Genomic DNA, 23,820 nt, shown 5'->3' with positions numbered 1-23,820 from the left:
CATTCTCGGGGCCCAAAAGGCCCATGAACGACGTGCCATAAAACCCAAAACCCTAGAGTTGAGAGGGCAGATTACACTTTTGAATGCTCTGGCTTGGCGGCTTGACCTAGGAAAAACCCTAGCGCACCCCGTGACCGGAACATTTTGGCGCCCACCGTGGGGCTACGGTAAAACTGCTCCTACGCCCCGAATCACAGAGAAGAACCAACGGACTACCATGGTGAGAGGCGGCAACCACAACAATGCACAACCTCCTACAATGGAGGAGATGATGGCCATGATCAACGGCTTAAGGGAAGAGAACGCGCGCTCCAGGGAGAGAGAGGAGGCTATTCAACGTGAGAATGAGGAGCTCAGGAGACGAGCGGATGGGATGGAGGCCAGGTTGGAAGCTAGTGTCAGGACGGTAGAGGAGGATGTCATGATGGAAGTCCCTAGGGATTTTCGACCTTTTTCGGAAGCCATAGAGGCCGAGATCATCCCCAGGGATCTTTGCACACCCCAAGTGGAGCCCTTCGACGGGACCCAAGACCCCGATCAGCATTTGATGGACTTCCGAGCTCAAATGCTGATCTGTGGAGGAAGCATGGAAGCGCGGTGCAAGTTATTCATGGGCACGCTCAAGAAGGCAGCGCTGGACTGGTTCAGCGGACTCCCGGACAGGTCAATCACCGACTTTGACGTGTTTAGTCGGCTCTTCATGGCGCAATTCGCCGCTAACAAGAAGAAGCCACCGATCACGTCGGACTTGTTCGACCTAAGGCAGCAACGCGAGGAGTCACTGAAGGATTTCCTGCGAAGGTTCAACGAGACCGCGCTGAGGGTGGCATCGTTGGACGAGAAGATGGCGGTCATTGCATTTCAGAAAGGTTTGAGATCGGGAGCTTTCGACATCGCGCTCGAAAGAGCGAACTGTCAAACGATGTCGGAGGTGAGGGCTTTCGCTCTGAGCCACATCAAAACGGAGGAGAATCAGATCATTAAAAGGGCGGCCGAGAACCGAGAAGCAGGGAGCAGCAATAAGGAGGGAAACAAGCATCTTCGACCGCGCTCAGACTGGAGTAAACGACATGACCAATACAGCAGGAAGGAAAGTAATTACAGGCAGACCGAACAAGGTAGTCGGGCAAGGGGCGAATGGAGGCGCAACAATGAGGAAGAAAAGTTCACTCCACTTACTGTTCCTAGGCGACAAATACTTCACGATGTCAACAATGCATCGTTTTTTGAGTTTCCAGAGGCGACGGAGCGTCAGCTGGGGCCCTCGAAAATCGATTGGTGTGAGTTCCATAGGGCTCACGGACATTCCACAGAAAACTGCTTCGTCTTAGGAAGACAGATCGAACGCCTGATCAAGGAGGGACGACTGAGGAAGTTTGTGGCGAGAAAACAAGAAGGAGGGTCGTCCGACAGGCGATCTAAACGCACACATGACGACGCAAGGAGGGATAGACGTAGAGAGAGATCTCCTCCCAGAGATTCCACTGCAAAGGTCTCGGAAGCTCATCAGCAGCCCATTCATGGGGATTTCAACACCATAGCAGGAGGTTTTGCCGGGGGGGGGTCTACTTCTGCTGCCCGAAAGAGGTACACTCGGTCGGTACTGACAGTTTCGGAATTCAGGCGACCGTCTCAGCCTGAGATTTCATTCTCGGATTCGGATTACGAAGGAGTAGCGCCTCATGAAGATGACCCCATCGTCGTGTCGGCGATCGTCATGGGGTACAATGTGAAGCGCGTGTTGATTGACCAGGGAAGTTCCGCGGATATTTTATTCTGGGAAACTTTTGAGGGAATGAAAATTCCTAACGACCGACTAATTCCTTATGCAGGGACTCTAGTGGGTTTTGCAGGGGACCAAGTCATCGCAAGGGGATACACCGATTTGGAGACGACCTTCGGCCAAGGAGCTCAGATGAAGACGGTGGTTGTTCGGTACTTGGTGGTCGATGCTCAGTCGTCATATAGTATACTGATCGGCAGGCCGACTTTGAACAAGCTGGGAGCGGTCGTGTCTACCCCCCATCTGAAGCTAAAGTACCCGTTGCCAAATGGTACGGTGGGGGTCCTCAGGGTGGACCAGGAGGTCGCTCGAAAATGCTATGGGGATAGTTTGAAGACACGAAGACGACTGTACACTAAGCAGGTACAGAGGGGGGTCCATTCCGTCGAGCTAGATCCCAGAATGGGTCAGTTTGACCACCGACCCGCCCCAGCAGAAGACGTCAAGGAAGTGGAGGTAATGGAAGGGAGAAACGTAAAGATAGGCACCTCTTTGACTCCAGAAGATGAGGAGAAATTAGTGAGGGTCTTGAAGGATAATGTCTTGGCATTCGCATGGCATTCCAGCGACATGCCTGGAATTGATCCAAACTTTTTGTGTCACAAGTTGGCCATAGACCCTAGTGCAAAGGCAGTAATTCAGAAGAGAAGGAAATTCGGCGAGGAGAAGCGAAGGGCTATCGCGGAAGAGACGCAGAAACTACTGATGGCAGGACACATTCGGGAAATCCAATACCCGACCTGGTTGGCAAACGTAGTCATGGTGCGCAAGAGCAGTGGGAAATGGCGAATGTGTACGGACTTCACCGACCTTAATAAGGCCTGTCCAAAAGACTCGTACCCGCTGCCGAACATAGACTGCCTGGTGGATGGTGCGTCGGGATACGAGTTACTAAGCTTCATGGATGCATACTCGGGGTACAATCAGATCCGAATGCATCCCGCAGATGAGGACAAGACCGCCTTCATAGCGGATCAGGCCAATTTCTGCTACAGAGTCATGCCGTTCGGTCTGAAGAACGCAGGGGCGACTTATCAGCGACTGATGGACAAAATCCTTGTGAATCAGCTCGGTCGGAATGTGGAAGCTTATGTAGACGACATGGTGGTGAAGTCGGAAAGCGTCAGTCGGCACTTTGGCGACTTGCAGGAATTGTTCGATACCATCGGCAAGTTCCAGCTGAAACTGAACCCGGAGAAGTGCTCTTTCGGCGTCCAGGCGGGAAAGTTCCTCGGGTTCCTGTTAACTCACCGCGGCATTGAAGCGAACCCGGACAAGTGCTCGGCGATCATCGACATGAGAAGCCCTTCTACAGTAAACGAGGTACAACAATTAACGGGGAGGATGGCCTCTCTTTCCCGATTTATATCAAGAGCGGCTGACAAAGCCCTGCCTCTTTTTCAATGTCTGAGGAAGAATGACCGGTTCGTTTGGACAACCGAGTGTGAAGAAGCCTTCTCCGAGCTCAAGAAGTCGTTAGCATCCCCGCCGATCTTAACAAAACCACGACTAGACATGCCCTTGTTGGTATACATCTCGGCGTCCGACCGTGCTGTCAGTTCAGTTCTGGTTCAAGAGCGTGAAGCTTCCCAAGTTCCTATTTACTTTGTAAGCAGGGTTTTGCAGGGAGCAGAGACAAGATATCAGAGAATCGAAAAACTAGCCCTCGCTATACTGGTCACTGCGAGGAAATTGAGGCATTACTTCCAGAGTTACGAGGTGATAATTCGTACTGATCATCCGATTCGACAAGTCTTGCAAAAACCCGACCTGGCCGGTAGAATGATGAAATGGTCAGTCGAGCTCTCTGAATTCTCCATCAAGTATGAGCCGAGAGGAGCAATCAAAGCCCAGGTATTGGCCGACTTCCTGATGGAGTTGACCCCTCCAGCCAAGGAAGACACGGTCGGTGAAACCCAATGGATTTTATCAGTTGACGGTGCATCAAATATAGGAGGAAGCGGAGCTGGAATCGTCTTGGAGGGCCCGGGTGGAATCCTACTAGAACAGTCACTACGGTTTGAGTTCAGGGCAAGCAACAACCAAGCCGAGTACGAGGCGTTATTGGCAGGAATGAGTTTAGCCAAGGAGATGGGTGCGACGAGTTTGTCAGCCAGAAGTGATTCCCAATTGATCACCGGACAAGTGGCGGGAACCTTCCAAGCCAAGGATCCTCAACTGGCCAAGTACTTGGAGAGGGTAAAACTCTTATCGGAAAGTTTCCGAGCATTCACACTTAGCCACGTGCCGCGAGAGCAAAATTTGAGAGCAGGCCTCCTATCCAAGTTAGCTAGCACGAAGAAGCCGGGAGCCACTCGATCGGTCATCCAAGAAACTTTAGCTCAGCCGAGTATAAATGAGCCACAGGGGAGTGTTCTTTTCATCCAGGAGGAACTCAACTCGTGGATGGCACCTTATATTGCGTACCTGACTCGGGGGGAATTGCCAGAAGATAAAAGGCAAGCATCGCTGATACAAAGAGAGTCGGCCAGGTTTGTGGTTATTAGCGAGAGACTTTACCGAAGAGGTTACAGCTCTCCCCTCCTAAGGTGTCTCACCATGCCACAAGCAAAGAGAGTGATGGATGAGATTCACAGTGGAATGTGCGGAAGCCATATCGGAGGCCGAGCTCTAGTGTATAAAGTCGCCCGAGCAGGATACTTCTGGCCATCCCTAAAAAACGACTGCGTCAACTGGGTCCAGAAGTGCGACGGATGCCAAAGACACGCCCCTTTGCTCCATTCCCCAGCTGAACGACTGCATTCAATTCTGTCCCCATGGCCCTTCCACAAGTGGGGGATTGATATCCTCGGGCCATTTCCGATTGCAATAAGGCAACTGAAATTCTTGATAGTGGCGGTCGACTACTTCAGTAAATGGATCGAGGCGGAACCAGTGGCGACCATCTCGGCAGAGAAAGTAAGAGCTTTCCTCTGGAAGAATGTGGTGTGTAGGTACGGAGTCCCTCAAATGCTTGTTTCCGATAATGGAACCCAGTTTGCAAGCACAAGGGTTCGTGATTTCTGCAAAGAGGTCGGTATCCGAATGGCGTTCACGTCGGTCGAACATCCACAATCCAATGGCCAGGCAGAGTCGGCCAATAAGGTAATCCTCTCGGGTCTGAAGAAACGTGTACAAGAGTCAGGCGCGTCATGGGTTGAGGAACTTCCCCGAGTACTATGGTCGTACCACACCACCGTCCACTCGACGACTCAAGATACTCCTTTCAATCTGGTATACGGAACCGACGCCATGATCCCAATTGAGATTGTAGAACCATCAGTCCGCACTACGGCTTTTTCGACGGAGGAGTCTGACCAGGGCAGGCGAGTTGATTTGGATTTAATCCAAGAGGTTAGAGAAAAAGCAAGAATAAACCAAATAGCGGCCCAGAGAAGAGCAGCCTTCAAGTACAACACAAAGGTGAATCCGAGAGACTTCATCGTAGGCGACCTAGTGTTGAGGCGTGCCCAGCCAATGCAAATGAAGAACAAGCTGTCAGCAAAGTGGGTGGGTCCTTACAAAGTGGACGATGTGGTCGGCAAAGGCGCGTATAGGCTGAGGACCTTGGACGGAGAAATGATACCGAGAACATGGAACGCGGCGAGTTTGCGTTTTTATTATAGCTGATCTTTTGTATTAGGTGCACTCTTTTCCTAACTCAGTATTTTGTCCCCATAAAAATTTGAGGGGTTTTTTGCTGAGAAGGTTTTTAACGAGGCATCACTCTTTCAATTTCAATAATACATGTCATGTCATTTTTTCGCTAATCATGGCTCCTTAACCTTTGTTATTTTGAAGAAGCAAAGACTCGTCACTAATCGGTAAAAATCCGACTGGCGCGAGTATAAAAAAGCAAAGACTCGTCACTGATCGGTAAAAATCCGACTGCCGCGAGTATAAAAAAGCAAAGACTCGTCACTGATCGGTAAAAATTCGACTGCCGCGAGTATAAAAAAGCAAAGACTCGTCACTGATCGGTAAAAATCCGACTGCCGCGAGTATAAAAAAGCAAAGACTCGTCACTGATCGGTAAAAATCCGACTGGCGCGAGTATAAAAAAGCAAAGACTCGTCACTGATCGGTAAAAATCCGACTGCCGCGAGTATAAAAAAGCAAAGACTCGTCACTGATCGGTAAAAATCCGACTGGCGCGAGTATAAAAAAGCAAAGACTCGTCACTGATCGGTAAAACTCTGACTGGCGCGAGTATAAAAAAGCAAAGACTCGTCACTGATCGGTAAAAATCCGACTGGCGCGAGTATAAAAAAGCAAAGACTCGTCACTGATCGGTAAAAATCCGACTGGCGCGAGTACAAAAAAGCAAAGACTCGTCACTGATCGGTAAAAATCCGACTGGCGCGAGTATAAAAAAGCAAAGACTCGTCACTGATCGGTAAAAATCCGACTGGCGCGAGTATTAAAAAGCAAAGACTCGTCACTGATCGGTAAAAATCCGACTGGCGCGAGTATAAAAAAGCAAAGACTCGTCACTGATCGGTAAAAATCCGACTGGCGCGAGTATAAAAAAGCAAAGACTCGTCACTGATCGGTAAAAATCCGACTGCCGCGAGTATAAAAAAGCAAAGACTCGTCACTGATCGGTAAAAATCCGACTGGCGCGAGTATAAAAAAGCAAAGACTCGTCACTGATCGGTAAAAATCCGACTGGCGCGAGTATAAAAAAGCAAAGACTCGTCACTGATCGGTAAAAATCCGACTGGCGCGAGTATAAAAAAGCAAAGACTCGTCACTGATCGGTAAAAATCCGACTGGCGCGAGTATAAAAAAGCAAAGACTCGTCACTGATCGGTAAAAATCCGACTGGCGCGAGTATAAAAAAGCAAAGACTCGTCACTGATCGGTAAAAATCCGACTGGCGCGAGTATAAAAAAGCAAAGACTCGTCACTGATCGGTAAAAATCCGACTGGCGCGAGTACAAAAAAGCAAAGACTAGTCACTGATCGGTAAAAATCCGACTGCCGCGAGTATAAAAAAGCAAAGACTCGTCACTGATCGGTAAAAATCCGACTGGCGCGAGTATAAAAAAGCAAAGACTAGTCACTGATCGGTAAAAATCTGACTGGCGCGAGTATAAAAAAAAAAAAAAAAAAAAAAAGAAAAAAAAAGCAAAGACTCGAAGGTGATCGGTAAAAATCCGACTGGCGCGAGCGCTGGTGCGACTAGACGACGGCGCGGTTACCTATGCCTCATTTTAACTTTTAAAATTTCCTAGTTCGTCAGCTCACTTCGGAATTTGGTCGATTTCTTCACCAATAACTTTCAAGTTGTCTCCTTCGGTCGGCAATTAGACGATTCTTCCGCCCATTTTGTTTTAACAGAAAGTACTCATATTATTTCAATCGGCAAAAAGGCGACATATCGGTCATGATTTATATTTTTAACTTGAAATTTGCAATTCATTTTACGTAGGCAGCAAGGCGACATATTGGTCATCATTTATGTTTTTAACTTAGAAAAATTTGCAATCATTTTAGGTCGGCAGGAAGGCGACATATTGGTCGTGATTTATGTTTTAAACTTAGAAATTTTTTTATTCATTTTAGGTCGGCAGCAAGGCGACATATTGGTCATCATTTATGTTTTTAACTTAGAAAAATTTGCAATCATTTTAGGTCGGCAGGAAGGCGACATATTGGTCGTGATTTATGTTTTAAACTTAGAAAATTTTTTATTCATTTTAGGTCGGCAGCAAGGCGACATATTGGTCATCATTTATGTTTTTAACTTAGAAAATTTGCAATCATTTTAGGTCGGCAGGAAGGCGACATATTGGTCGTGATTTATGTTTGAAACTTAGAAAATTTTTTATTCATTTTAGGTCGGCAGCAAGGCGACATATTGGTCATCATTTATGTTTTTAACTTAGAAAAATTTGCAATTCCATTTGTTGAACCTGAAAGCTAAGTATGCTGGGAAAATATTCAGTTAACTTAGGAAATTTTTTGTGCGTTTTGGAGTTCGAGATTCAACGAAGTATATAGGGGAGGTACTCATTCGCATTGCAAATTTCTGAACCTAGAAAGCTTTTTCTTATAACAAAAACATGAGCATGAACAATAAGGACCAAAAAGACAATACTCCATAAATGTTCTACAGTAGAGACAACAACCGATAGAAAAACAACAAGTCCAAAAGCCTTGAGGAGTGACGATTAATCATCCTCAGGGGGGTCCACAAGCTCCCCATTTACAATCTCCTTGAAATAGCCAAGCCCTCCGAGATCGATATCAGCATGGAGAAATTTCACTTGAGTGGTGGCAGCGTCAAAACCTTCAACAAACTTGTTCAGCGAGTCCATCTTGGCGGCCTGGAGATCAACCTGCAGCTTCTCGGTTTCCGACTTCGCGACGGCCAATCCGTTCTCAAAGACTTGGGCCGCGTCGGCATTCTTATCCCGCGCGAGTCGAAGCTCTTCCAACTCCTTTTCAAGGGCCGATTTCTCAGAAGCCCAAGTCTTCCTTTCATCATCAAAACCACGCCGGTTCACGAGTAGCTTGTCCCGCTCCGAGGTTACCCAGGCGAGATCTGCCTTACCTTTCTTCACGGTCTCTTCAAGGGAACTGATCTTCTTCCCCTGCAGTTTGATTTCTCGTACCATCCCACGAACTTTGTCCTCATTGATGAGCGACAACGCGGACAAGCGGTTAACCAACGATTCGACCCCCTTTGCAATCGAAAAAGGGCTCATTTTTTCCAAGTCATCTTTGTCGCCCTCAAGCAAATCAGTGTGGCGAATATGTGAAGCGTGGTTGAATTTCTCGTCCCAGAAAGACGGAGCTTTGCCCAAGTCGGGGCCGTGATCCACGGGCTCCCAATTTTCCCCGATACACATACTCAGCGTCCGCTCAGCTGACTGAACCTCGACGTCTTTCTCCAGCTCCTCCCCCCCGATCTCGGTCTCGAGATTCACGAGGGTGATGGGATTCTCGGTCTCCCGGCGACGCTTAAGGGGACTCTCGGCGACGCTATCCTTCTTGGGAGGAACTCCCGCACCACTTGTCGCCACCTCGACGGCTTTAGAAGCTTCTTGCTGCTTCCATAATTTCCTCATCTCGCGATTGCTCAAGCTCGCCATTTTCTCTGCGTAAGAGATGAACACACGTTACTATTAAAAGAGGATGTAGAAATAAAATGAAAGAAATGACAGGGGTATCGGCGAGGAACCGACTACCTATATAGATTTTCAATTCACTGGGTCTATTTTCTAAGTCTAGAAGTCTAGTGGTGTTGAAAATCGTTTTGAGCTCCTCAAGTTTTCTAACATCCTTTCGGTCCCCCTCGGCAACTTGCTCCAATGACAAACCACCATAGGATACCGTTCGCCGGTTCCAATACAAAGGGTACCCGTCAAGCAGACTCTCATTACCAGGAGTACAACGAAGGCAAAAATACGATTTCTTAAAATCTTTGTAGGACGACTGGAACAACGTCAGGAGCCCTCGCCCATTGACACCACCAACAGACACCCAGCTAGTACGTTTGCTCACTCGGGTTTCAAAAAAATAGAAAAACTTATCTAAGGAAGGAGAAATACCAAGACCCATACACAAAATTTCAAACCCTCGAACAAACGCCCAACTGTTTGGGTGAAGTTGGGTAGGGGCCATATTCAGTGTCTGAAGCACCCCTTTTTCACATTCAGAAAGGGGCCACCTTACCCTAAGCTTTGAAATCAAGGTAGTATAGCAAAAGGTGAATCTCTCGGAGGGAGCCCCTTTCACGCACACGGGCTCCTCATCGACACAGGGTTCGCAAATAATCACACTATCCCCCCCCTCACACACCACATGCTCACTACAGAAGCTATCAACCATGGCCCACGAGTTCATACAAGAATCACAACGCAAGACATCATCTTTAACCCACTCATACAGTTCCCTATAGTTTATGGAGGCCATTGCAGATGAATAGATTAACTTAAGCAACTACTAAGGATTTCTTTTCTTTTTCTGCGAACAAAAAAGACCAACAGGTTTAAATAGACGCGTACCTAAGGGCACCCAACAACTCTTCCTCACCCAACACCTTCACCGGAACGCCGCGAAACCACCGTGGACCACGGGAAATGAACCACCGCGAAGGAGATGCTAAGCCCTAAAAATGAAGGAAGTGAAAGCAAGGACCAAAGCAGCGAGGGACCTTAGTATATATAGACAAGGAAAGCGTACCAAGAAATCCACCTTTTGAAAACGCACCGTTTATCGAAGAGACGCGCGTTTAAGAGTCACGGCGCAAACCAGGAACGTTACAACTTTCAACAGTAAAGCCCCCACACGTTTCAAGACACGTGGCACTAATATCATCGTTTCTCTAAAAAGCCACCCCGCAATAAATGCGCATCACAGCGACGCAACATGAAGGGACATCACTCGGACAGCTCGGCCGAGGCAGGGCATCTCGGTGCACTTATCTCAGCCTCTTTGCCTCATGGGCTCGAGGCTGGAGGGCAAGTGTACTGTCTCGGTTACAATCCGACTTTATCATCTATTCGGCCAAGGCAGGGCATCTCGGTGCACTTATCTCAGCCTCTTTGCCTCATGGGCTCGAGGCTGGAGGGCAAGTGTACTGTCTCGGTTACAATCCGACTTTACCATCTATTCGGCCAAGGCAGGGTATCTCGGTGCGCACTTATCTCAGCCTCTTTGCCTCAGGGGCTCGAGGCTGGAGGGCAACTGTACTGTCTCGGGTGATATCCGAGATGACCTACAACCCGATCATACCTTGTAACATATCGAGGTCGGTGATGACTCGATAGAGCGTTTGAGGTGAGTCCCTTCGGTCGGAATCCGACTAGGTAATTTGAGTCCAGTTTAGAATCCTCTCACCTGTAAGGACTGAGGAGACCACTCGGCATTAACCCGACTGGGTCCTCGGTATGAACCTAGTCGGTCAGAACCCGACTACACTTATTCCTTTCAACCCCGCACCATCAAGATAAGAGCGGTTAGGAAAATCCCTTCATTCTCGGGGCCCAAAAGGCCCATGAACGACGTGCCATAAAACCCAAAACCCTAGAGTTGAGAGGGCAGATTACACTTTTGAATGCTCTGGCTTGGCGGCTTGACCTAGGAAAAACCCTAGCGCACCCCGTGACCGGAACATATTACCTTTTTGTATTAATGTATAACCTTACTGAGGATAATGACTTTATTATAAAAATATGTTATATATTTTGGAAACAATTTTATATGTTATTGTATATTTACACTCTAGTATAGCTGGCCGTTGTTCTATTTCCAGCTGGCCCTTGTTCTATTTTCTTTATTATATATTATTTTATTTTGGTTGGTTCTGGATGTGACGGCCTAGGGTGGGTCATTACATCTACAACAAAAAATGACAAAAAAAAATAAGAGCATTAAATAGGGGGTGATAATAACGGGGTGTGTCCCATCATTACGAGCCGTCGCCCTTTATTACAACTGCCTTCGTTCGAGAAACGAGGCGACACTTATACAACACTTGGCCCTTGGCCCAAGAGGCAGAAAGGAAGAGTCACGACCCTCAAACGACATCGACATCAACTCCTCGGCCTAAAGCACTTGGAGCTCGGCGGGCTAGTGTACTATTCACATTGGACACTGAGACCAAGCTCGGTATCCAGTCGCTACTCGACATCGGCTAATGCAAAGGCCCATAGTCCATTAGGTTGCGACCAATCATAGGCCCAGATCAACCCTATCCTCGCCCAAGAGGAAAATCCTAATTTACATCGAGGTACGTGCATTATATATACGAGACATCCACCCTATCAAGGGCTAACTTAAGCATTGGAGTCTTTTTTGCAGATACCCACCCCATCTGGAGTAGCTAACGTACCAAGCAGAGGAGGCTCACCGATCTTGCCAGTAGATCGCCCATACACCCGATCTAAGGTAAGAACAGTAACTATTTTTGTTTTTGATAATCTCCTAGCACTATTAACCACATGTTTAAAATTGTACTACATTTGGTCCTTATTATAGGATTCAAATTAACAAATTGGTTTGGTCCTTTGTATTAAACTCAATTTATTATGTCTCAATCATTAATTTTTCTTTATAACAACTTGTATTATATTCATTTTTTAGTACAACAAGTAAGTGAAATTCATTTAATTTATGTCTATTAAAATAAAAATAGTCTCATTTTTTTGAAATATAAAAAATTTAGAAACATATATTAAATATCTCATTGATTTATAATTTTAAAAAGAAAGAGAAATTCAAGATTATTTATTTATCTTAAAAAAAATTTTAATCTCGATGAATTATTTATTTAAATTTTATAATAAAAATAAAAAGTAATATAAATTATGTCAATTTATTTTTAATCATTTATAAAATAAATTTAATCATATTTACAAACATACATAGTTAACCACATTGTGATTATCAACAATCTCATTACATTATTAATTATTTGTGACGTAAAATCAATCATTATTAAATATTTTAATAACTATACTATTAATTACATATTAATAATTATATATTATTACATTTATTTATTTTTAACTACTTAAAATAAAATGAACTATATTTTTATATATGAGAGACCACATATTTCGTTGGACACTCTTCAAATTTCTGATGTAAGTCACTCCTATTCCAAATAATCGGCAAGTTTAAAACACATGGGACCATTTTTGTTCTTTTTAAAATTTGAAAATTAGTCTATATATTAATTTCCATTTAAATTGGTATTGAAAAATTTTATCCACCAATTCTTTTTCCAGAGTGACTCATTACAAGTGAATAGTCAATGAGTGGGGTATTTATGGGCTCGAAAGAACCCACTGACTTCAAAAATTGATCAGAACCAATGAAAGTTAATTCGAATTATTTAGTTAAGTCGAGTTCAATTCAATCAAATCCAACATGATTGATTGAATTGGTAGGGGATGATAATTCAATTTGTTTTCTAAAAGTAATCATTTAGTAATTTTAATTTTTAATCAACTTTTGAAAATAAAGAATTATTTTAAAATTAAACATAACTAAATATATTTCTAGTTATATTAAATATTTTAAAAAAAAACGCCTGCATCTTTTTTTGCATACAGTTAGGATGTGTTTTGGAGAGAAGAAGCAAAATGATTATTGTGAAACTAAAATTTTTGCCTTTTGGTAATGCCAAGATTTGCAAAGAATTTTAAGACATAAAAGTTGATAACAAAATTGTCTTTGTGATTCAATCATATATTATAACATTAAATATATTATAAAGAAAAGATAAAATAGTAATTATAAATATTAATTTTTATCTGATTTTATTTTATCAAATAATTACAAATTTTATTTCATTTTTTTTACCAAATAAATTTTCACATTTTCTTTCCAATTCTCTTCGATCCCTCACAAAGCAGCATTAGAGGATTAACCAGGATGATTCAAATATCATAGTATGATATATTAAAGTCTCTCTCTCATATATTATTTGGTTATTATTAATGAGCATTTACTGTTACGTATTTTGATTACGTATAAATACAAATTACATAATGCAGAGGGTTGAGACAAGAACATAGGCGACACTGATATAGCACGGAAAGTAAAATTAGGGAGATATAACGTTTATTTATTTATTTATTCATTTTTGGGGGGTAAGAAAGAGGCACATTTCAGCCCTCATTCAATGCTTTACCAAACTCAACATCTTCCTCTCTTTCAATTTCATCCCTTCACTTCTTCCACCACCCCTCAACTTTCCACACCACCATCATCCCTAACTCCTCTTCTCCTCTCTCAGGTAACGGTTCACTAAAAAAAACAAAAAAAAGCTTTTAATAATATAAAACCGAGAAAATTGTGTGAAACTCAAAGTATCTGGTTTTCAGTTTTCGGGGAAAATAATAAACCGTTGTTGTTTGTTTGTTTGATTTTAGGAAACGGAAACGGAAATGGAGTGTTTGGAAGGAGCGTTGAAGAGCAGTTTGAGGAAAGACACGGCGTTGAAAGTGAGTCCCCAAACGCTCCTAGAGGAGTTGGCGGCGCCAAACGTGCAAAACGTCGTCGCTTCTTGCGACGACTTCTTCGTTGACGACCTCCTCGACTTTTCGCTCCTCGAAAAAGAAGAACCCGACAACCACACCCACGACTCTACCTCGGTTTCCCCGAAGAGGCACAACCACGAAATTCACAATAACAATCACAATCACAATCCCTCCTTCAACGACCATTTCAACAGCGAACTCACTGTTCCGGTCAGTGCTAACTCCCCTTTTCATTTTCGCCTCAAAGTTTCCATTTTTTCCTAAGTTTTTTCACCAAAGTCCCTGTTTTTATTACAGGCCGAGGACGTCGCCGACTTGGAATGGTTGTCTCATTTCGTTGAAGATTCTTTCGCGGAGTACTCCGTTTCCTTCCCCACGGTAACCGTAACGGAAAGCCTCTCGGAGAGGGCACCGGAACCGGGGAATACCGGTTTCGCTTTTAAAACCCCGGTTCCGGCCAAGGCCAGGAGCAAGCGAACACGAACCGGGGTTCGCGTTTGGCCGCTCAAGTCACCTTCTTTCACCGACACGTCATCGACTTTAACCTCTTCCTCTTCTTCCTCCTCCTCTTCCTCGCCCTCCAGCCCCTCGCGAATTTGCGAGGAGAAGAGAGCCAAGAAAAGGGCCGCCGCGGACGGCGGCGCGGCTCAGGCGGCGCGGCGGTGCAGCCACTGCGGCGTCCAGAAAACCCCCCAGTGGCGAACCGGACCGCTCGGAGCGAAGACTCTCTGCAACGCGTGTGGGGTTCGCTACAAGTCGGGTCGGTTATTACCCGAATATAGACCCGCGTGTAGCCCTACTTTCTCTAGCGAGTTGCACTCGAACCACCACCGTAAGGTGCTGGAGATGCGGCGGAAGAAGGAGGTTGTGGTTGAACCGGACACCGGTTCAGGTTCCGGTTCGGCAACTTTGGTTCCCGGTTTTTGATATTATTGCATTTTTTCCGGTTAGAAAAAAAAAAAAAAAAAAAAAGAAAGAGAAAGAGAATAGGGAAGGACTAGGTTGGAGCAATGGACCCGGTTCAGTGGGGCCTGAGTTAGTGTGTACATTTTTTTTCCTTTAAATTTTAACCTTGGTTGGGTGCGGTAGGTGTTAATGTTAGTTGTTAGACATTATAATGTTATTATTGATTAGGACTTAGATTAGGAGGCTTTTCTATTGAAGACCATTTTTACTTTACTTTTTAATTTTTTTTATGAGAATTTTATGGAGTTTTTAATTATGTGTGTGTGACGAGGTGAGATAGGGTTGTGGGTGTGTTTGGAACTGTTGAGGTTTGGTTGGAAAGCATGTACTTTGTGAATGGAAAGAAGGAACACATAACTGGTTAAACGCTTTTGTGTTGTACTGAAACCGAATCATGTGGAAGTTGCACGCAAGAGGGTGGTGGAACGGGCCATGAAGTGAACCTTTCGCCATCACTTCAAACAAAAGAAATGTGCTTGGGGCTGGAAATTCGAAACCTTGATTTGGACATTTGTGTTTAACTAGGTTTTGGCGCTGCCTAATCGACGGGGCACAGCCTCTGATCGCTGAAACCAGTTTTTGATTTTGAATTTTTTATTTGGCGCTGTCCTCATGACATATCTTTATCCTTTCGACACGTCCAAAAGATGCTATCTATTTACCATTATTTTACCCCTTTTTTTGTGGTCGGAAAAGTAAATAGCAAAATAAAATCTAGCCAGAAAGCAAGGTGTTTGAATTTTGAAGTTTCCTTCACCATGTTTGAGTGGTAATGACAAAGGAGAACGGAAAATTTGAATATGTGATTCTCAATGAAATAGAGTGGGTAATAATATCTTTACGACATTATAAAGTGATATTGTAATTTTAATTATTGCGGTTATGAAAAGGAGAACTCCTAAATATAAAGAACATTCCACCTGCCATGGATCCCACGTAACAATCTTATCTTGCACCTAACTTGGCAAGGTGACAATCAAGTGAACTTGTGCATTTCACAAAATGCGAGAAAGGGTCACAATAATCATACTAGGTATTTTGGAAGCTCATAATAAAATAGTTTGGTGCAGTTACACGTATAGATAATGGTGTACTGGATTCGGAAGTTTTAGCTTTGTTGTGGTAGCACTATGCTCTGTGGAGGAGAATCTCTAGGGTCCCATGACTATGATATGTATGTCTAAACTTTTTTCCAATGATCCTTGAGTGTTGAAGTCAACCGAAAAGTTTTATTTGAAACACAAGATTATAACAACTTCAAAACCAAAGAGGGATTTCTTGGAGTTAAAATAGATGACAAGTATTTCAAATATTATACGAATGGGGGACACGTATAATTCTTGCTAGAATTTTGCTTAAACTTCATAGATAAATCTCGACTGAAAGCTTTGAACAGTATAACCATATGTTATGTCCTAAGCACGCAAACCTATTTATTCCAAACCAATTACAAGACAATTGATTTTTTCAATCTTTATTTTTCGTGATTCTTTCAATTAAAAGAAATCAAATTATGATCCATTATGATTTAAAATAAATTGAAGAAATGTTATTATGTTACGATATTTGACTAACGGAAATGAAAGAGAGAGGAGGGATTTGTCTAAAATTACTCTTCACTCAATTTTGCCTCTTCTTTGAATTTGAAGATTAGGGTTTATAACTTTATGTTACTATTTTAAGCATATAATATTAAATTATTTATTTATTTTTTCGCCCCTCTTCTTTGCTTTCCTTCTAAACCAAACATTTATCTTACCCAGAATTAAAATGTTTTTCCTCCACTAAAATTCCCACCTTCTTTTACCCAACAATGAGTGTGTATATATTTTTCTCTCATAAAATAATAAGCACAAACATATTTTACTTTCTAGTCCTTGAATATAGTTATTTCATGAAACGCAAGAATCTCGTTCCCGAATACCATGTATTCATCTAAATGAATTGTAATGGACTCTTCATCACGTTAGAAAGAAGTGTGCCAAAGGTAAACCAATATAACATCATAAAAGGGCTGAGGGTTTCACATAGCATTTGAACCTACGCACCCAAGATTTCTAAATTGGTTTAACTTAAGTGTATTTGGCGAGAGTTGATTATGTAAATAAGTATCTATATTTGGTATAGTTTGTCTTAGTAGGTCATCTTTCAAATTGATATTCAATGCAACGAACAGGTCAGTTATATGGTGAATAAAGTTTCCACCAGACATTTTCATTTGACCTATATGTGAAAGATGCGCCAGTGTGATCTGGGTAACTTAATTACTTTTAAATGTTAATAAATCACTTGATTGGTGTTTTATTGTTTTACAAACCTAACAAGAATCGACTTACCTTTTTGTTTAGTGCTATTGTTGGCGTTAGCTGCTTAGGTTGATTGCTATAAAGAATAAAGAATTAGAAACAATTACTCTTAGGTTTTGATTTTTGCCAATGGACCTTAAAATATAAAATAAATAAATGCAATTAATAAATAGAGTACAAGTAAAATATGGAGTTCCATTGATCAAATAATCTTATTGTTATTAGAAATTTGCTACTAGGAAGCAACTTTAGTTTAATTTAAGGTAATTGGGGGAAGTTACGAATTAATTCAGTGCAACAACTAGCCTCGTACGGCACCAACTGTTTTGTTTTTTTTAAACAAACTGCGGAAGAAGGAAGACGTTGGGCGAAGGGGGAAAATGAAAGTGTAGATGGGAGTGTGATGTTTTATTTATTTATTTATTTATAAAAATTATGACGACGAAACAAAATTTGAGGCGTGATGTTTGAATTTTCTTTTTTTGGCGCATATAATTTAACAGTATTCGCAAGTTTTTAAATTTCCTTTAGGAAATATATTGGCACTTATATGTAAGTTGTTTTTTTTCTAACAATTTTTTTTTCGTAATTACCGGTTCAAATCTAATACTACTAAAACCATCACTGTCAATTTATTTTTCATTAAAGTTAATTTTACAAAATAAATTTTTTTTGTATGTCTAAATTTTTTTACATTGTTTACGAGTTGAGATTTATAATAGTTTATAAATATTTTCCTTCTATAATTCACCAAGACACCTTTCTAAAAATAAAATTATTATAGTCCAAAAAAGCGTTAAAACATACAATATTTCTGACATGGTAACTCTAAAGATGTCAACAGAGATTAATATTAGAAGGAGAATCTAGGTCACTCTTGTACCTAAAAGTTTTATATCACATAAGAGTCGATATTAAGAATAATTTATAAATATTTTATTTCTTTAACTAACTGAGACTCATTTTCAAGGACAAAATCGTGACAGTCCAACAAACATTAAAATGGACTATTGACATCAAGACTTATGGTTGGAAAAAAAGAATTTTTTTAGTTAAATTTACATGCCATCACTACACATTGTCTCGTTTTAAATTTAAAACTGAAAAAGAACTCGTCCATAAGCTCCCTCTGCGATGTATATTTAATGATAATTCTCAAGTCAAACACACTGTTAACTGTTTTCCGCCGATCTCACTTAAGTCTTCACTTTGACAATGTCATACAATGTTTAGTCTAGGAATGTTGTCGTTTTACAAAGCATGCGTACAAAATTATATATTGGGGCTGCTAATATTAATATATATATATATATATATATATATATATATATATATATATATAAAAAGGTTCAAACGACACTGGTATAACTTTTACTATGTGTTACACCTCTTAATAACTTTATATTAAATGTAAATTTTAAAAATCCAACCGTTAGATTGAAAGTTCATTACACTTAGATCATATAACGATTGGATTTTTAAAATTCACATTTAATATAAAGTTATTGAGCGGTGTAACACTTAATAAAAGTTACCGGTATCGTTTGAATCCTCCTCTCTCTCTCTCTATATATATATATATATAATGAAAGAACTATCATAAAAGTGAGAGAAGTAAATATATAATTATTTATAATATATATATAAAGATAAAGATTCAAACGATACCGACGTAACTTTTATGAAGTATGTGAATTTTGTAAATTCACCGTTAGATTGAAAGTTCATATCACTTTATATGTTTATATCAAATTTTATTAAAATTGAACAATAACTTGAAAGTAATCAAAATGTTCATATTTTATTATATTTTAAAATGTATATATTACGTCAATTTTGTTTTATAAGAATGAAGTATCAAATCATTTTGGATTAATATAAAATTTTGTATATATAATCTAAGAGTAAAATTTTTTCAATTTAATGATTAAATTTATAAAATTCATATTTAATATAAAGTTATTGAGTAGTGTAAGTAAAAGTTGCACTGATGTTATTTGAATCCTCCTTTTATATATATATATATATATATATATATATATATATATATATAAGCCACATAACTTTTTTTGGAAAACATATAATTTGTGTATTTTAATTGTAATTATTTATAGTAAGATTTAATGATTCATTTTTATGTATTTCAATCGTATAAAAAAATCTCCCACTAAATACATTTATCATGTATTATATTGGTATTTATCTTTATTCAAATGCAATATTGTCATCGGTATTGATTTACGCTTTCTATATTATTAAAAATTAATATTATATAAAAAATGTCATTATAAATATAATATATAAGTATTAATTTTAAATAAGATTTAATGATATATATCAATGTCATCGTAATTTCTATTCATATTTTTTTAACAATTATATAACATGATTGATAAAAGTAATTTTTAATTTTTGAATGTAAAAGCTACTTACCTTGTAAATTATACTGCTTGAATGATGAATGGTAAGGATTGAAACGTACCCGAAAAAAGGGAGAGTGAGAGAGATAATGTTTGATCTCATTGTTAATTATACAAAAAAGGAATATGTTAAAAAAAATGTGGTTATGATTACGTTACATAGTAGTAGGAGTGAGAGGGAGAAAAGAAAGCATATTTGGGCAAAGCATTAGTTTATAAGAAATGTCCTGATACGACAATGATAGCAGAAGTGGCTATAAAACTTGTGGCCTCTTGTTCCACCAAAATCAAACTAACCAAAAATATAAAACTCTTAATAGTTTCTTTCGTGGCAATCACGTGATGACAATATCCCACCCGTTCCCAACCACTTCCGTAACGTCTATAATATCAGTTTCCACGTCCAGGGATTCCAGCTGCACACTGCATAATGTATATCCTCTTCACTCTTCACTCTCCACTTCTCCATAAATTAAATTACAAACATATATATATATATATATAGTAGGGGAAAGCATATTGTAAAATTATAATTTAAAGTTCGTTATGCGGGGGTGTCAGGCTGCATTTCATTTTCAAAGAGGGAAGAAAGAAAAGAACGATCAATAGTTCAAATTTTAAATGCTATTGATGCCCGCTACATGAGTTTGAATTCTGGATCACTTCGGGGTAAAAGGCAACGTGAAAGAATAATATAGTTATAGCATTCAAAATTAAAGCAAAGGAGAGTATGATTACGACGTGGCCATGTTACTTTAAATTGATTTTCAACATAAATTTTAAATTTTATCGTCCAACTTTTGGTATGTAAAAGAAAAGGTTACTTACTATGTGTGAATAGAAAATTGAGATTTTTTTTTTAATTTTACAAGCACATTTTACTATTTTAGATACATACTTAAAAATTATTATTTGCATTTTCCATACCTTATAATTGCCTCAAATCATTATCTCTACTTATAATTATAAATATCTCATTATTATTTAACCTTTGTTTTGGTATGAAGGGTACTTTATGAACAAACTTAGCAATTATCCATGTCGAGAGTATTAAAAAGTAAAACTTATTGTACCCAACCCAAAAAAATTCCTTATATATTCTTCTCAAATAGGGATGGTAAATAAACTTGTATTTGTGGGTAATGCTTGAACTTGTCCCGACTTTGACAGGAAATACTCAATTTTATTGGATACATGTATAGGTACGTGTACAGGTAAAACTCGATATGTTAAATCGGGTACGGATACGGGTACGGGTATATACATACCCGCCCCATACCCGTACGTACCCGTCCCCAATTGAATTATATTAAAAAAATTAATATTTTATTATGTGTAATTATTTATTATAATGTAAAACATTTATAGTTCTTTAATTATTAAGAAATATCTTGATTAAAATATGATATAGAGAAATAATTTAATTATAATTATAATATAATAAAAAAATAATTTAAAACTATTGTGTATTTTTTTTTTAAAATAATATTTTTTTACGGGTACGGGTATACCCGATACTCGATGGGGACGGAAATTACATACCTGCCCCGTTTCCATCCCTATTCCTAAGTGAATTATGTTTCCAAGTAAAAAAAGGATGAAACTTAAAATTTTTTGTATGATTACCTCTATTCTTAATGATCATAAATAAGGCATCCAGGCAAGCCAATTAGTGATAGATTGACTTGGTGGCTTGATGAGCCAGTATCGAGATTTGACTAACTTAATCGAAAATAGAGTTTATCTTTAGCTAATGGATCGGGTGAAGGTCGACCCAGGATGATACACAACCCCAAAGCCTCAAGTAGGTAAGTGCGAAAAGGCTTATATGTGTTGATCATATTTCAACGATCACGTATTCATGGATCAGATCGAGTCAAATTTGCCTTAACTACTGGATTAGGCCAAGTCAATTTTGAGTCAAGGAGGGTACATAAGGGAGCCAATTGATTTTCAAACCAAGAAGGGATGTTAAATGTTTTGTGAAGGAATATTAAGCATTTAACATGGGGGTGCCCCTACTAGAACATCACCTTTCTCTAGCGCCACCCCTTGATGAGGTGTTAGTGCATTAAATGTACATCAAAATGTGTTTGGTTGCTTGGGATTTGCAAATTGTTGTAGGCCATGTGTTGTATAACCAATGGTGAGGATTTTCATACATTATTATTGCATAAAATGGGTTGATATTGCATGCACAATGCTTCATTTGCTTTGACCTATCTTTGTTTGCCTATAGAAATGGCTTCAATGTCACTTTCCTCATTTTTGCACTTTCAAAATTCTTGTTGCTCTCCAAACCTCTCTTTTATTCTCTAACCACCACTTACGACATAACTCTCCCCTTCACACCGCTTAAAACAATCTCTCGAAAAGGGAATGTCATAGCTTCACCTATTTGAGGTATACCCATTAAATACTTCCTTGGCCTTATTTTTTTTTTTTCACTATTCTCATTTTAAACTAGTCTACATAGGAAAATGAATAATAGGTTTAGGATGGAAGTAGATTATTTGCAATTATACCATGAGCAAAAAGTGGTGTGTTGGGAGTGAAATTCATATGTTCCTGTCAGAAACCGAAAAATTCCGATCTTACCTATAGATGGTTTGACTTCTATTTGAAAATCTCAACGGTTAGGGAATACCTGAAGACCAGAACAATCCCTAACCAACAGTTTTTGAAACGATTCGAAGGAGCCGCCATTGACATTTTACTCAAAACATCGGAAAAAGAAAAGGTTTTCAAAATTCAATAATGGCCTTTATAGCCAGAATTGGATTCAGAGTTCGATTACGTATAAGAAAGGTGTTAGACATCCTTTAACGCCCTAATTCGGTACTCTATGACGAATTTAGGATAATGATAAATAATAATTTAAATATTTACCCCTTTTATTAATTATTTACTGGACAAAAATACCTATTATCTACATGATTATTTATTTATTGCATATAAGAATTATAAAAAATAATAAATAAATAAATTAAACAATAGATGAAATAATAAATAAAGAAATAAACAAAATAATAAATAAAATAAATAAAAACAATAAATAAAAGAGAAACATTTAAAACCTCCGAAGCAAGCCTTTTATAAGGGAATATTTGTAAACGCGTGTGGGGCACATTTTGCCAGTCGTTCGCTCTACAAAAGCCTCACTATCACTCAAAGATTTACATAAAGAGAGGGGAAGCTATGCAGCTTAAGGTGTGTCTAATCCCTTGACTAGAGGGTTTCTTATATAGCCATCTAAGAGGCAAAAGCTGAAAAGAGTTGTCCGATGTGGAACTAAAAATACAATCTTTTTAAGGCACTCTGTAGGATCTCTAAAGAACTCGTTAACCGTTGGATCAAGTTGATATTTTTGATGGTACTCTCTCAATATATTGATCTTCCACTTCAACGGTCGGATTGTTGAAATTATTATTTTAGAAAGAGATACTATCAGAGCAAAAACACTATTTGGTATAAGACTACTCTTTTCCAGCTGTAGTGCAGGGCCTCTAGAGAATTCATTAACTGTTGGTTTATGTTGAAATTTCAGTGAAAGCTTTTCAATAAATTGAGCTTTAACTTCAATGGTCAGATCGTCAATGTTTGGTCTATAGCAAGAGATATTATCAGAATAAAACTGCTGCCCAACGCAAAGCTCTTCTGGCAAGGGGAATGGGCCATTTCGGATTCGGAATGGGCTGTTCCCAATTAGGGTTACAGGCCAAATTTTGGGTTGGGAATGGGTTGTTCCGATTTTGTAACTGGTCGTTCCCAACTAAAATTTTATGGGCCAGAACGGTTCATTCCAGTTTGGAAATAGCTCGTTCTGGCCTATATTTCTCAGGCCATTTCTACTGGTTGGAATGACCTGTACAAAATTTGGAATGGCTCGTTCTACACCTGAAACCCTACTTTTGAGTTTCTAAGCTTTCTATTGCTATTCTGGTATGCTTTGATTGTTTGTTGGGCCCTCAAGGATAGTTTGTCTTGTTTAGTAGCCCTTTTGCCCTTAGTTCAAGTATCCCAGATGAAATTGAGTGTTTACAGCTACCCCTCTTTACTTGTTCTTTGGATGGCCATGTGTTGCTTTTCCAAAGGCAAGTAAAGATGTAGACATTTCATCCGTGTCTTCTCTTGGTCTCTTCATATAGGTGTTTCCACATTGTTTCCTTTGAATAAATGGGTTTTCTAGTATCCTTACTCTTTGGAGTAACTGAGTGTTGGGTTGTGTACTCCATTGGGGAATGAGGATGGAAAAATGTACCACCTTATCTTCTATCTCCGTGTAGATGCTCCATGTTGCTTTTTTTGGTTTTTTTTCGGTGGTGAGGTGAAGATTTCTTCTAAAT

At 39.9% G+C, this 23,820-nt stretch overlaps 2 protein-coding genes across 2 annotated transcripts; both read left to right on the top strand.

Annotated features, from left to right (window-relative positions):
* Positions 1 to 217: 217 nt before the first annotated feature.
* LOC145957930 (uncharacterized) lies at positions 218 to 5,413 on the top strand. Its single transcript, XM_083074362.1, has one exon. It carries the CDS (start codon positions 218 to 220, stop codon positions 5,411 to 5,413), a length of 5,196 nt encoding a protein of 1,731 aa, XP_082930488.1.
* A 7,920-nt stretch (positions 5,414 to 13,333) lies between these two features.
* Positions 13,334 to 15,001, top strand: LOC109814119 (GATA transcription factor 5). Its single transcript, XM_020378470.3, has 3 exons — positions 13,334 to 13,538; positions 13,675 to 13,992; positions 14,080 to 15,001. Exons 1-3 carry the CDS (start codon positions 13,425 to 13,427, stop codon positions 14,707 to 14,709), a joined length of 1,062 nt encoding a protein of 353 aa, XP_020234059.1. The 5' UTR covers positions 13,334 to 13,424; the 3' UTR covers positions 14,710 to 15,001.
* Positions 15,002 to 23,820: the final 8,819 nt, after the last annotated feature.

The sequence above is a fragment of the Cajanus cajan genome, chromosome 5 (genome assembly GCF_000230855.2).
Source record: "Cajanus cajan strain Asha chromosome 5, NIPB_CcT2T_4, whole genome shotgun sequence".
Taxonomy (NCBI): Eukaryota; Viridiplantae; Streptophyta; class Magnoliopsida; order Fabales; family Fabaceae; genus Cajanus; species Cajanus cajan.
Note: the sequence above shows the minus strand (reverse complement) of the source record. Positions and strands in the feature narration are given on the sequence as shown.

Excerpts from the sequence above, each read along its gene's own strand:
- LOC145957930 (XM_083074362.1), top strand. The coding sequence starts at position 218 with ATGGTGAGAGGCGGCAACCACAACAATGCACAACCTCCTACAATGGAG.
- LOC109814119 (XM_020378470.3), top strand. The coding sequence starts at position 13,425 with ATGCTTTACCAAACTCAACATCTTCCTCTCTTTCAATTTCATCCCTTC. Across the intron at positions 13,539-13,674 it reads CTCCTCTTCTCCTCTCTCAG|GAAACGGAAACGGAAATGGA; the intron begins GTAACGGTTCAC and ends GTTTGATTTTAG. Across the intron at positions 13,993-14,079 it reads ACAGCGAACTCACTGTTCCG|GCCGAGGACGTCGCCGACTT; the intron begins GTCAGTGCTAAC and ends TTTTTATTACAG.